The sequence below is a fragment of the Myotis nattereri genome (assembly GCF_964212035.1).
Source record: "Myotis nattereri genome assembly, chromosome: 6".
NCBI classification, from domain to species: domain Eukaryota; kingdom Metazoa; phylum Chordata; class Mammalia; order Chiroptera; family Vespertilionidae; genus Myotis; species Myotis nattereri.
The window spans coordinates 63,596,716-63,612,740 of NC_138081.1; the positions used below are offsets into that span (position 1 = coordinate 63,596,716).

The window sequence follows — 16,025 nt, forward strand, 5'->3', positions numbered from 1 at the left end:
GAAAACTTCCCCTAGCTGGGGAAAAAAAGTAGACTTACAAGTCCAGGAAGCGCAGAGTCCCAAACAAGAGAAACCCAAAGAGGCCCAACACCAAGACACATCATAATCAAAATGCCAAGGGTTAAAGACAGAGAGAATCTTAAAAGCAGCAAGAGAAAAGCAGTTAGTTACCTACAAGGAATACCCATACGACTGTCAGCTGATTTCTCAACAGAAATATGCAGGCCAGAAGGGAGTACAAAGAAATATTCAAAGTGATGAATAGCAAGGACCTACAACCAAGATTGCTATATCCAACAAAGCTATCATTTAGAATTGAAGGTCAGATAAAGAGCTTCACAGACAAGAAAAAGCTAAAGGAGTTCACCACCACCAAACCAGTATTACATGAAATGCTGAACGGTATTCTTTAAGAAGAAACATAAAAATCAAATATATGAATAAAAGGCAATAAACACATATATATCAATAATTGAATCTAAAACATCAAATAAACAAACAAGCAGAACAGAAACAGAATCATAGATCCAGAGAACATTCTGATGGTTGCCAGATACTGTAGGGATGGGTGAAAAAGGTGAAGGGATCCCATGATTATTTTGTAACAACCAAGTTGTTACAAAATAATCATGGGGCCGAAGCCTGTTTGGCTCAGTGGATAGAGCGTCGGCCTGCGGACTCAAGGGTCCCGGGTTCGATTCCGGTCAAGGGCATGTACCTGGGTTGCGGGCACATCCCCAGTGGGAGATGTGCAGGAGGCAGCTGATCGATGTTTCTCTCTCATCGATGTTTCTAACTCTCTATCTCTCTCCCTTCCTCTCTGTAAAAAATCAATAAAATATATTTAAAAAAAAAATAATCATGGGATATAAAGTACAGCATGGGGGATATAGTGAATAATATTCTAATAACTATGTATGATGTTAGATGGGTATGAGTTTATCAGGATGATCACTTAGTAAGTTATATAATATCTAATCACTGGGGTGAATACCTGAAACTAATATAATACTGTATGTCAACTGTATTTGAAAAATGACAAACTAAATGTAAAAGCAAAAATTCCCACTTAAAAATAGAAGATAGCCTCTCAGGTGTGTCTCAGTGGTCGAGCGTTGACCCATGAACCAGGAGTTCACAGTTTGATTCCCAGTCAGAGCACATGCCCGGGTGTGGGTTTGATCCCCAGTAAGGGGCATGCAGGAGGCAGCCAATCAATAATTCTCTCTCATCATTGATGGTTCGTTCTCTCTCTCTCTCTCTCTCTCTCTCTCTCTCCCCCCCCCCACCCCCTTCCTCTCTGAAATCCATTAAAAAACAATTTGTTTAAGTAGAAGATAGTATCTTAGGTATGTACATTTGAGGTAGTGAAAAAAGACCCCTCCACAGTGCCCAGCACCCAGGAAGAACTTCAGTGAAAAATAGGACTAGAAAAACTCTATCCACTAGCCTGGCAAAATATAAGGAAGTTTGCTATAGGTCCTGGGCCTTATATTGTGCAGCATGCAGAGCATACCACAGGCAAAGACAAAACCTTAAAATCAAACAGGGAGAACACAGACTTCCTGGAAAGCCAAGACATCACTGACATCACTGACAACAGACATCACATCATCAATAACCAAGGCCAGAAGACCATGGAGAAATCTTCAAAGTGTGAAGAATAAACTTCAAATTGTATATCCAGCTAAACTGTATTTCAAAAGTGGGGACAAAATAGACATTTTTGGTCAAAAACTTTAAAAGAAATTGTCATTTAACAAGCCCTTGATTAAAGAAACACTAAAAATATACCTCAATAAGGAGTGTGCACAAAAAAAGAATCAAGTAGATCTAAATATGTGCTGACTGTTAAGAAACTAAAAATATCCAAAGTTGGGGACTAGGCGTAGAGCTTAAGTGAAAACAAGGTAGAACTAAAATAATAGAAATAAAAGAAAATAACTGAATTAAAAACTTCTAAGGTCCTTGCATGGAGGGAGCTGGATAAACTTGAGAATTTAAGTCAAATACATATGTAAAAATGCAAGAGTAATTACTAACCTAGAAATAATATAAGTTATTTCCAAACCAGAAGTTTAGAAAAAAAGGAAATAAAGAAAACTCAATCAATACTTCATAAATCAGAAAAGAAGGGGTAGAGGGGGAGAATCACAGCATCAGACACAGATAACTTAAAAATAAGAGAATAGAATTCTAAATATATGAATAGACACATTAATGTAAACAGATTAAACTCTCCCAACTTAAAAAGGATGCTTAGATTAGAAAGTATATTAAATTTAAAAGAAAAAATCAATCTCACAAAAATCAACCACTATTATTAGAAGGGTGCTACTGTTTCTCTTGAATAAAGAGCTAGAACAGTAAGCAGAATGGTTGTGTGTTTTTACAATATGCCAGTAGCTTTAACAATCCAATAGACAAGTGTTCTGAAAACCCTGATTCACACCAAGTTATGTAGCAGCAAATGAATTAGAATTCCCCAGTGCGTTAAGACTTTTTCTTTGGAGAATCAATGAACCTCCCTGCAATATTCTACTCCCATTTCTCAATAAAAGCTCTTGACAAGGTAGTGATTCAAGGAATAAAGAGTGACTTTTAAGACACTAGAGAAGACTTCTTTCGTGATCTTTGGCACAGTCTATGATGCTAATGTAAAAGCAATGATTCACAGTGACCTATAGAGCTTCCTTCGTCAAAGCAACAAAACCAGATGTGTTAGCAGGTACCATCAGTTTTAATGGCAAGCCACTTTTCACTGTTTTATTTCTCAACAGTCTTTCCAGTTTCCAAAATGGGTTCACAAAACAAGAATCTTTGATGGTATCAGTTCTTAAAGAACAAAAAAGAGAAACTAGCTTCATTAAGAAACATCAGAATTTCATTCAGTTACTTGCGGAAAGAAAATGGCCTAACTTCCAATTCCTTTAAAACCATGATCTGAGACTACAAGGAAAAAAGGGGAATAATTCTGGAAGACTAATGTCATCTGAAAGAGGTCTTCACTGCTCTGCTCCCAGTCACAAAACATCCAGATTTCAGAGAGCTTCATTCATCTGGACCTCTCCAATCACATTGTTACTTTTACTTATAAGATTTTGTAAGATTAGGCTTTTGTGTTGGAGCAAATCCAAATACCAGTAGAGGGAAGTTTCCAGCCGTTTCTTCTTTCTTTTGTTGTTACTGTTAATCCTCACCCAAGGTTGTCTTTTCCATTGATTTTTAGAGACAGTAGAAGAAAGAGAGAGAGAGAGAGAGAGAGAGAGAGAGAGAGAGAGAGAAACACTGATGTAAAAGAGACACATGGATTGGTTGCCTCCTACACATGCCCCAACAGGGCAGAGACTGAACCTACAACTCCGATAAACAACCTTGACTGAAATCAAACCTGTGACCCTTCAGTGAGCTGGTCAACCCTCTAACCACCGAACAACACTGGCCAGGACAGTTCCAGCCTTTCCAAATTAAACCACCTTCTTGTCAAAACGATTCACACTGCCCAGTATGTTTTCTGGCTGGCAGCCATACTAGTAGAGGCTTTTTCAGCTTTGTTGGCTTCCAGCTTCTATTAGCAAAAATATTGCCTTACAAGAAAAAGCATGATTTTGTATCCCTGTACATTTAATCTTTACAGTAAGATCAAAGGTCACAGTTTTTTATCTGCTTTCATTTTCATTTTTTTATTGTATTTCAAAAATATGTTTATAGTTTCTGAGCCTTTTGGCTAAGATAAACTGTAAAAATATTTTTCCATTTAAACTAAACTCTACATAAATACAGATGGCATGGTAAATTTCCCTGTACATAATCTAACTAGATATACTAATGACCCATGACACCCTATATTTGTAAAAATACCCAAACAATTTTGACTTTCAGGAGGCAAAGGGGGCATTTTTAAAAAGGAAATTTTCAAAGCAATAGAAAAATATATTTTTAAAACCTTTTTAAGTTAATTACATTAGATCACAATTTAAATTATTAAGTCAACATTTAACTTAGTAATTCTAAAATTATAAATCCTAAATATCATTAAGACAATCAATGTTCAAAAGATGGTTTTCAAGTAATCAACAAGTTTATGTAGCTTTTCTCATCTTATATATCATTAACATCTTTGAAATAACCATGTATTGTTTACATTAATGAAACTATTTTATATTAATATCAATCATCATCCAATATCAATAACAGAATAAGTATTTATATCCACTTACTGCAATCTCTCTACAAGCCGACATGGATATTCCTGTGCCTTCAATTTGCTTCAATGCATATTCCTTTTCATCTTTTCTGCATATGAACACAAAAAAATTATTTTTTCTACACATTTTCAGATTTAAAATTATAATTACAAAAACAATGAAAATGCACTAGTCTCTCAGTGATATGTCAACACTCTCACATGCATGCACTGCTTATTATTTCTGATACTTCAACTATAGAAATACAAAATACCAAAATAAATTTGTCACAATGAAAATACCAGACAGAGCCAAAACATAAAATTCAAAACTGAAACAGAACAGGATACCTAACAAGGCACTGGTTTCAAAAAGTAAACAAGCATAGCCCCGCTGGTATGGCTTAGTAGTTGAGTATCAACCTATGAGTCAGGAGATCATGGTTCGATTCCCCATGAGGACACATTCTTGGGTTGGGGGTTCAATCCCCAGTAGGGTGCATGCAGGAGGCAGCCGATTAATCATTCTCTCATCATTGATGCTTCTATCTCTCTCCCCTCCCTTCCTCTCTAAAATCAACAAAAAAATATTTTTTAAAAAAAAGTAAATAAGCATAAATATCAACTTAAGTATACTGCAAGATAATTCTACTCCTATTTTAATTATCTGGTGTATGAAAGCATTGTTATAAATATTAACTACAAAAACAAATACCATATGTAAACTCCTATATTTGTTTAAAGTAATTTCATCGTATCAGAATCATTTATTAGGAGGGAGAAGCTACAGAAGAATACTGACCCGCTGAGACACCCTAGTTCTCACATAGTATAGGGAACATTGAAAAGCCCTATTAACTCAACATAAAGCCTTGGAAAGACTTGGTGAGAAACTCCAACCACCAACATCTCAAGAACTCTAGGAAAAACCCAGTAGTTACAGTGAATTTTCCAAATAATGGAGGTAGGATTAGGGATTGTGGGGAACCACAGTAGTTACCAGGATGCTTAACCAAGTGAAGACAGCAGTTCAAAAATAGTGATACAGTTCATAAAAATAGTAATAGTATATCAGATGAGTGGCTAGGACCACACAGTTATCTTCAAGGTGCTGACACCAGAATCAGCCACACCAAGGCCCCAGCTGAATGTCACAAATGTGGTTCATATTGAGGGTTGTTCTGATAAGAGGAGTATAATCCATACCCAGTAAATTTTGTCTTTTGATTATATTAGAGCCTCAGCAAGATATCACCATGTCATGATGCTTTGTTTTGCCAAATGATAGTGGTGCCACATCCTGTCCTACTTGCCTATTTCTCATTTTTCCCATTCTGCATTTATAAGCAGATAAATCAGTTTAAGAGGTTATTTATAATATGCATTTAAAACAACTTAATGCCTTTTGAAGATTTTCACAAACATCTCTGTTTTGGGCAAATAATTGAGTTATGGTTACTTTCCCCCACAATCAGTGTGAAAATTATAACCATTACTCTTCCAGTATATGGCATTCAAGATAATTAAGCAGATCCAAGCAGCAGCCTTGTAGGTTGCTGGTGTAAAAAAGAAAGACAAAGATTTTTAAAAATGAAACTCTAAAAGCTGGCCTGAAAATTATTCTGAAAGGAAATAAAGAGAGGTTTCCTTCCAACATCTAAAGAACTGTAATTAAAAGTCAATGTATTAGGCCTCATAAACTGAAGTAAGTAATTTGTATTTTTGCCTCTCTAACAAAGATTATATAAAGTTACTCAAAGACTAATTGCAGAAATTTAATTAATGTCATTTACTGTCCATAACCTAGGACAAGTAAAGTTTTAAAAAAAAAATAAACCTTATTTCAGATTAATTTAAAAAAAAAGATAATGAAGCAGCATTTTTTTTACTTTCTTATTTATTTTTGTTTTCTTTTTTTATAAACAGCATTTTGATAAAAAGAAAACACACCAGATATTTCAACAGGATGGACTGCTATCAATTAATAAAATAATAATTATGAAGGTCATTAGAAACATGAAAAATGTTTACCATTAACTACTGAGAATTACACAAATTATACCATATAAAAACATTCATATATGCAGACATATGTTGAGGTAATATAACTAAAGAAAAGCAGTTGTGTTAAGATGGAGAAAGTTATGTTAATTAGATTCAATACTAACATTACATTGTCTTTTAAGTAAGAATTGAAGGAAAAAAAAGAGCCAAAATAATTTGACAGTCAGAAAATAGTCACCTACTAAAACAATCTTCAGTATTTTCAAAGTGCTATCTTAGTTGTGTTTTCAAGAACAAAGTAAAAAACATGGAAAGCTTAAGTGATCATTTTTCCTTTTTCTCTGTCCTGTTTCCTCCAAACATAAAACTAGACTTTTTCAAACTACTCAGAAGCCACTAAGAAGTACAAGCAGCAGGTGACTGAATGTCATTAAAGCCAAATATCACACCCAGCCTTAATATAGGGTATCCCAAAAAATGTATACATGCACTTTGAATAATTATAAAGGCAGTGCTTATTAAAATACATTCAATTTTCAAAATTAAGCTATCAGCTGTTAAAGTGTATATACATTTTTTGGTAACACCCTATATATGTGTGGGTATGTATGTGACAGCCCTTGTGCCTGAGAACTTAACACAGTGCTTACAATGTAAAGTTCATAATTTAACAATTAAATTAACTAGTAGGCATCTATTACAGAATAAGTATAATAAATTATAAAAATAAAATTATATAAGCTTTCTGACAAAATTTTAATATGAAATCATAATTTTTTAAAACAAATATTTCAATACTATTTCCCTAAATGAAGTCTTCCAGAAGCTCATGTAATTGCACAGTTTTATTTTTAATACTGTAAAGAATATTACACAATCTGGATAGGTTATCGTTGCTATGGAAACTATAAAATTTTTGCAGTGAATCAAAAAGTACAAAATTAACACATCACATTAATGGCTTTAGAATTTTACATTGAGGCTGTCAAAGGCATTTGAAACCTTGAGCAGAACAGACTGAAGTATAAGCTTCTTATTCTGAATTATGTGGATAGGAACTAGGAACAAACCCAGCAATTATTTCACTTAATAAATTTAAATATAACTTCCATCTGTTAAATTAATAAAATACTCCAAGGTCTGCAAACTTAAGAATTATTTGCAACTTTCAGATTGAGAATCAAAGTACATATATCATTACCATTTCTCTTGTATGTTAACTGTCAGGTAGTAAGTGATGATATGGCCCCTCTGAAGTTCACCATATGAACAAGTGGCAGAATCCCAGGGGACATATGGGACCCACTTTCACCATGGTACTATGTCAATGCCAATCTTTGGTCACATGCCACAAAGCCCACAAATATTTCAATGACTAGCACACGGGGCAGGGAAACTTTACTACTCTCAATCCATGTGAGTGACGCTCTCCAGGAATTCCTTCAAATGGAAGTGACAAGTCATACCCCACAGCTTATATGTCTCAGGCACATAATATTAAATGCCGTAGGTATACTTTTTTTTTTTATTGATTTTTTTACAGAGAGGAAGGGAGAGGGATAGAGAGTTAGAAACATCGATGAGAGAGAAACATCGACCAGCTGCCTCCTGCATACCCCCCACTGGGGATGTGCCTGCAACCAAGGTACATGCCCTTGACTGGAATCGAACCTGGGACCTTTCAGTCCGCAGACCGATGCTCTATCCACTGAGCCAAACCGGTTAAGGCCGTAGGTATAATTTGTTCTTTTACATAACAAGGCTGAAAAGCAGGTGAACCTTACCTATACTGTTATGATGGTCTGGCTTTTACAGGCAGCTCAGTTCTTTCTTAAAGCTATTTTATTTCTAAATAAAAGTAGTTTATTGTTTACTATAATAAAGACAGACAAAGCAATTTCAAAGCCTTCAGGTAAACTGCTTTCTAAATTTTAGGACATATTAGATACTATGCTAAGTTAGAGCGCCTACATATTGAAAATAATCAAAGGAGTTCACTAAATAAATCCAAAATTAAAAATACATAAATTTGTACTATAACCATAGATATATTTAATGTAGAAATTTTTTTAATTAATGACATTTCTCCTATATGTTAGTAATGTGTAGCAAACCATGCAGGTTTCACTCTCAAGAGTCACAAAGAAAGTATTATTCAACAGGAACATTATGTAACAACAAAAGAAAAAAGTAAATCTGGCAGACACTATGACCCGATTACCTTTCCATCTGAGACACTGTGTTCTGAAAAACGCCTGATGCAAGCAATTCTATAGACAGAAGAAAAAATAAAAAGCACACAGTTGTGCAAATTATAGAAATCATCGCCTTAAAATTTCTACCAGACTCAGTGGTACTATTTAAATGTAATTCAGGGAAGAGTTGCTCAAGCTAAAGAAACAAGTTCAGTAGGAACATGTCTTAAATGAAATCTTAAGAATTGGTTTAATTAAAAAATTGTCTTATACCTTTCAATAACGTACAAACTTGGTGACCAGCCCCGTCACTTTTAGCAAGGTGAAGCACCATGCAGCAGCCTGTATGCACAGTATGGTTAAGGTCTGCCCAAAACTCCATTTGTTATCATCATAACTAAACAGATGCAGGGCTTTTCTTGGCTCTTATCAATTCCACCATAAGGTATTCAGATCAGCTCTGGGCCATCTCTGGTCCCAAGAACCTTTGACAGACAAAAATCTAGAAGTATCTTTTTAAAAAAGTTGAGGGAATTCAAGCTCAAGCAAGGCTGAGAGAAAATTTTTAGTCTTCAAACTAATAGTGTTAAAATCCATTTTTGTTTCTAACGAAAACAGAAGTACCTTACTAATTTATTTTACATCAACCAACAAACAAATACTGAGTCAATAGTGCATGCCCCAACACTATGCCAAGCTCTGAGGATGAACAAAATTAGACTACCCTAGATATCAAAGTTCAAAATCCAGCTGAAAGAGATTCTGGGTGAGTGGAAAATATAGACAAATAACTGATATGACTCCCTCTGCACTCAAGAGGTATGTATAACAAGAACAGAAAGAATGAAACTAATATTTCTTCCAGAGTTTTAAGAAAGGAAATTAACGGCATGAGTAATGCCTTTAAGAGAACAGTTTCCAGGAAGAAGGGATGAGGAGATACAGATTTCCAGGCAGAAGTGTAGCATGAGAAAAATAAAAGGCATCTTCAGAAAACCACTGGTATTTAGATGGCTGGCAGCTGGAGGCATGATGACAAGGGGCAAGAGATGAGATTAGAAAAGTAAAGGGAATGGACCATGTGAGCTGTCAAAGAAGCTTATACTTCATATGTAAACAATGTGGAGCCAGAGGTTTTTAGAACAGAGAAGGTACATTAACAGATATTTGCTCAGAAGGATAACTGTGATGGTAGACAAAATATTTGGTAGGTTGCATCAAATGTCCAGATTAGAAAAGATGGAGATTAGAAGAGTAACAGAGGAGAACAAATATGGATTTCAAAAGGCATTTCTGAGTCAGAACCGACAGATTTGATAACCAATTTGATTTTGTAGATCAAAGAAAGATTCCGAAGACAGATGAAGTTTCCACTTTGTCTAATTGTGCAAATGATAACACCATTAACCAAAGAAATGATGATGTGAGAAAAAAAATGGAGACCAGATATTATAAGAGTCTATTCTAAAGGCAATGAAAGTTATATATGAAGATTAACCTATGTAGGAAGAACTGAAATTACAAGTGTGAAAAACAATTAGGAGGTTACTGTAAATGTAAGAAGGTGAGAACCTGGGTTAGTGTAAAAGAAAGTTAGCTCCAAAAGGGGCTTAAGACAACCTCCTCATTTTAAAGATGAAGAAGCTAGGCCAGCAGCTAGAAGCAGAGTTGAGACAAAATCTCCTAATTCCAAGTTCAACATTCTCCATAACAAAGTGGTAACAGTAAGACTAGAGAAAAGAAGGAACACTTGTGACAGTAACATTTAAGAAGGAATTGGCAGAACCAAATGAATAAATAATGATTAAGAAGATTGAATCAGGTTAAGTCTGAGGTTCTGAGCTTGGCTGATGGGGAGGATGATATCATTGAGAACAGGAGTTGGGTCAGATCTCAGAATATTCTTATGATTCTTTTACATAGAAAAAATTTTTTAACCCAAAATGAAAATATCTGAGAAGTTCCAAGAGGAGATATCCTAAAGATGTTTCTTGAGGGCCTATCATAGTAGTTTCAGATTGAAAGGCCTTGAGCCTTCATGAGAGATTGGATTAGAGCAGCGGTTCTCAACCTGTGGGTCGCGACCCCTTTGGCGGTAGACTGACCCTTTCACAGGGGTCGCCTAAGACCATCCTGCATATCAGATATTTACATTATGATTCATATTAGTAGCAACATTACAGTTATGAAGTAGCAACGAAAATAATTTTATGGTTGGGTCACAACATGAGGAACTGTATTTAAAGGGCCAGAAGGTTGAGAACCACTGGATTAGAGGAAGCAGCATATAGATGACTTTTTTGGTGCCCAGGAAAAAACTTGAGACAAGGAGGAAAGGAGACAGAGAGAGGAAAGAAGAGATGAAAGAACAATTTCTGAGCACTTCTCTCTCACAAACAATTCTATGAATTCATCCTTCAGGTTTTCTTTTCAAAACTGTAAGAGTAAAATTCAAATAATTAAATCATCAGAGTAACAGTATCCAAGATGGTACAGTATGACCAGTTTTTACAACCATGTGTTACCAGTAAGACATTCTTCAAACAATATGACACCTGAGTCTTGCCAACAATTTTTTTCTTCAAGAAGAATGTTGGCATAAATCAATGTTATTATTATATCTCTTTTCTTTAATATGTGATGATCTGGCTTAGCTGATTAAGAGACTTCCACATCACACACACAAAATAAGGAATAAAAATCTGGAAAAACAAAACTCAAAAAAGATTAGTTTTACATTGGTGTCATTATTCAATATTATAAACTCCATATTCACACAGCCTGGTAGTAATGATTCCTTACATGGGAACTCTTTCTCTTTTATGTAATACCCTAATATTTTAAAATTTTTTATCATGAAATTTTCCAAAAATGAACAAACAAATGACAGCCTGGCTGGTGTTGTTCGATGGTTGGCGCATTGGCCCGTGGACTGAAAGGTCCCATGGACTAAAAGGTCCCGCGACTGAAAGGTCCCGCGGACTGAAGGGTCCCGCGGACTGAAGGGTCCCGCGTTCAATTCCGGTCAAGGGCACGTACCTCGGTTGCAAGTTCCCTGACCCTAGTAGGGGTGTGTGCAGGAGGCAACCAATCAATGTGTCTCTCTGACATGGATGTTTCTCTCTGTCTCTCCTTCTCCCTTCCACTCTCTCTAAAAATCAATGGAAAAATATCCTCAGATGAGGATTAACCAAAAAATAAAAACAGCTATAAAAGTTTCCGTATATTATTCAGGAGCTAACAAAGTGCCTTGCAAATAGTAGAAACTCAACTATTGTTGCATTGAAATAAACTTATTAGTCTTTTTCAATGATTTTAGAAAGAGAGAAAGGGAGAGAGAAACATTGATTTGTTGTTCCACTTACTTATGCATTCATTGGTTGATTCTTGTATGTGTCCTGCAGGGAGCAAACCCAAAACCTTGCATATCAAAAAAGAAATTAGGCCGAAACCGGTTTGGCTCAGTGGATAGAGCGTCAGCCTGCGGACTGAAAGGTCCCAGGTTCGATTCCGGTCAAGGGCATGTACCTGGGTTGCGGGCACATCCCCAGTGGGAGATGTGCAGGAGGCAGCTGATCGATGTTTCTCTCTCATCGATGTTTCTAACTCTCTATCTCTCTCCCTTCCTCTCTGTAAAAAAATCAATAAAATATTTAAAAAAAGAAAAGAAATTAATAGTCAAGATGTCAACAGCAACACTTAAAATTTAAATGTATAGTTTTTCACCATACTATTGAAGGTTCTGCCAAACCTAGACCACTGAGGAATCTTCTTTTGGTAAAATTTAGGTTTTGCATGTTTTTCATAGCTGATCTTAACTACTGTGACAACACAGAATGTGACACTTTGATATTATAAGAAATATATATTTCAATCTTCCTCCACAGTTCCTGGCTCACAGCTCCTAAAACCCCTGTAATTTCCTAAGTGATTAGAGCATAGGAGTATCTTTTACCATAATATTTCATTTTTGTTCCTGGAATAGCTCCAGAAGGATAAATGAAAAAAATTCTTTTATTCGTAACAAGTCCCTTTCAACCACACCTGAGTTTTGGAAAGTCCCTAGATAACCAGTGGATGGGTGGATGGTTGTCGGGGAAACATTATCAGGTGATTACAACTTTCAGCCCCTCCCACCCCCAAGAGGGGTAACTAGAGGTTGAATTAATTACCAATGGTCACAATTCAATCAATCATGCCTACATAATGAAAACGCCATAAAAATCCCCAAAGTACAGAGTTCAGAGAGCATCTAGGTTGGTGAATCAGAACACATCCACTTGCCGGAAGGGCGGCACACTCTAAAACTTCATAGGGATAAAAGTTCCTGTGCTTGGGACCCTTCCAGATATAGGCCCAGCCCTATGTATCCTTCATGTGGCTGTTCATTTTTATCCTTTATACAGTATATTCTTTGTAATAAACCAGTAATCTAATAAGTAAACTGTTTTCCTAAGTTCTGTGAAACATTCTAATAAATGACTGAATCTGAGGAGGGAGTCATGGGAACTTCTGATTTGAAGCCAAGTCGGACAGAAGGTGGGGACAACTAACTTGGGGACCCAATACTTGTGCCTGGCATCTGAAGTGGGGTTAGGGGACAATCGTGTGGGACTGAGCTCTTAACCTGTGGAGTCTGTACCAACTCCAAGTAATTAGTGTCAAACCTGAGTTAAACTGTAGGATACCCCAGCTGGTGTCAGAGAATTGGTCAGTATGGGAGGAAAAAAACACATTATCTGGTATCAGAAGTATTCTGGGGAATGTTGAATGTAAGTGGAGTTGTGAATACAGAAGCAGAATTTTCTCTTTCAGAAAATCTAGTTCCTAATACTATATAGCAAGTATCTTTACCAGAACCCAAACCATTTGAACCATTATAATCCACAATTTCGGAAATAAACTTGAAAGGAAAAGAGTCAATTCCTTCAAAGAACTTTACTTGAAACTTTAATCAATATAGCACATAAATCATAAAGTAAAAAGTCAGCTATTAGCTATTAAGAAATAATTTTCTTCTAAAAGTTTCCATATAGGTTGACCTGAATTAGTCTGTATAAAAATTCAGGTAAACCTAATGTTGTTAAGTGATCCTTTTCATAGGAATGTCAACCTAAGATCAAATTCTAATCACTAGAAAGCTAAAAAAGAAGAATTTAGAAAAATAAAGCAACTGCCCATTCAAGAACAGAATTACCAATAATAATGAGCCAATCAATTCATAATTTATGAGGAAAAATAGTATTTTTTTCTTTTAATATTGAATCAACTTTAAAACAAAAATACTATCCAGTATTACAACACATTTATGAGTTATTAATAAGTTACATTTATATATTACTTAGTACAAAGCAGGCATCATTCTAAGAGCCTCAATTACATTAACTCTTAATTCTCATAACATACTGTGAAGCACATACTTTTACTATCCTCACTGTACAGATGAGGCCACTGAAAGCACAGAGGTTAAGAAACTCACTATAGATCACCCAGTTAGTTAAGTGGATGATCCAAGATTCGCCTGGATCTGGAAGTCTGGCTCCTGAGTTTGTGTGCTTTTAATCGCCACAGTTTCATTTCTTTATATTCCTCTTCTGGAAAAAGGGAGTAGCATGTGTCAAGGCTCAGAGACAAAAGAGCACAATGCATGTTAAGTTCAGTTTAGAACAGAGGAAAGTAAGTTAAAGCTGAAGAAGGAGGCAGGACCAAATCAAGCAGTTCAGGTAAACCCACAGTAAAAAAAAAAAAACAACACAAAAAAACTGGACTTCACCTCAAGGAAAAAAGGATTTTAAACACTCTGTGCGTTTGTGAATAGTTTGGAGGTGAAGAGGACACAGGGAGACTAAGAGGTCTTTTCAGTAATTTAAGAGATGACTACAGTCTAGGATGGTGGCAGAGGAAATAAAAAGAAGCGGATGGTTCTGAAGTATCATTAGGAAACAGTATCAACTGATCATGTGGTTAAGAAACAAGAGAAAGAAAAGCAAGAATGATTCTGTTTCTGGCTTGGATAACGAGGTGACTATGATGCCATCCACTCAGTTAAGAAAGAAAAAAGACTACAGTCGTTTTAGAAAAATTGAAGCTGAGAGTACTGTGGTGTTGTCTAAATGAAGATGTCCGAAAGGCATTTTGATGAGATATGAACTGGAGATAGAGATGTGAAAGTATTTAGAAACTGAAATTTTAAGAATAGAGGAGAACAGAACTCAAGGACATCATTTAAGAAAAAGGATATCACAGTATTAATAATGTATACTACATTATCTCATGCTTAACAGTGCTAAGTGGCTTCCAATTATTTCACTCTGGTCTCCCCACTAAGTTCACTGAAAGCTGTTATACCTCCTATAGACCATTGCAATTCCACAACTTTTACAATATTAATGGCTGTTTGAGGTACTTAACCAACTGAGATATGGAGAAGAGATAAATATAATATTCTTGATTTTAGGAAAATTCTTTTATTAAGATCCTTTGATCTTCCATTTTCTTCTCTGGGCTTTCACTCCCTCTGTACTTGTTGCACTAACTGCTCTAACCCAGCAGACAACTGATAATATAGGAGTTACATAATGATTCAGTGATCTACTCTCTCATACTCAATACCTAATAGCAAATTATTTTAAGGGGAAAACAGAGGAGGGGGTACTCATTTAAAATAAAAAACAAACTTTGTTCTATAGCATTTTATTACTATGGTATAAATTTTATTATAGTTTTATATTATACTGTCAAATCACAAAATACTTGCTGTTTTGGCTCTCAGTCTTTTCCACACTGAATGATGTCCCTGATCTCTCAAATTGTACCCTTTTTCTCCTCTCTCCCTCCCTCCTTCCCTTCCTTCCTATCCATCAGACAATGTCAAGCTTCCAGAGATTTATGAACACTCTAGCCTAAGGCCAAACCTCTCTTCTCATTCTCCAAGCATATCCCTATACTATATACATGCCATTCATCCTATACCACTTTGTATGGTAACTTTTCTGTAGTGTGTGCTTTAAAGAGCCTGGGGCATAGAATCATACACCTATTATACTAAGTCACAGAGCTATAAGTTACTTATACCCACGTTACCAGTTTCTGCATCCGCAAATTGGGAATAATAATACTAACACAGCACAATCGTTTTAATGATAAATGAGATCACATAACTAAGTTACCTAGCACAGTGTCAGCACCCACTTCATGCTCAATGTCAGTTCCTACATCAAAACTATAAACTTTTCTTAAAGGAGTACAAAAGAAATCTGTGACTAGATACTTCAATTAGAACATTCATGAAGGGACACAAGAAAATGACTTTTTAACAAACAGATAATCAGCAAAAAATTTGAACATGAAATTTGAAACTCACATTTCCTATCTACTAAAAAAAAAAGGGCAATATGCTAATTAGACCGGACATCATTCCAGACAAAGCCACAGTGGCAGGGGCCAAGGCAGAAGCGGTTAGGGGCGATCAGGCCAGCAGGGGAGGGCAGTTAGAGGCCATCAGGCCAGCAGGGGAAGGCAGTTAGGGGCAATCAGGCTGGCAGGGGAGGGCAGTTAGAGGCGATCAGGCCAGCAGGGGAAGGCAGTTAGGGGCGATCAGGCTGGCAGGGGAGGACATTAGGGGCGATCAGGCAGGCAGG

At 36.0% G+C, this 16,025-nt stretch overlaps 1 protein-coding gene across 1 annotated transcript in view; it reads right to left on the reverse strand.

Moving 5' to 3' along the window:
• Positions 1-16,025, reverse strand: part of CDK19 (cyclin dependent kinase 19) — a 116,370-nt gene that overhangs the window by 73,040 nt on the left and 27,305 nt on the right. The window contains exon 2 of the mRNA XM_081093997.1: positions 4,221-4,296. Within this exon, the coding sequence (XP_080950123.1) occupies positions 4,221-4,296 (76 nt within the window). The remainder of the gene's footprint in view (positions 1-4,220; positions 4,297-16,025) is intronic.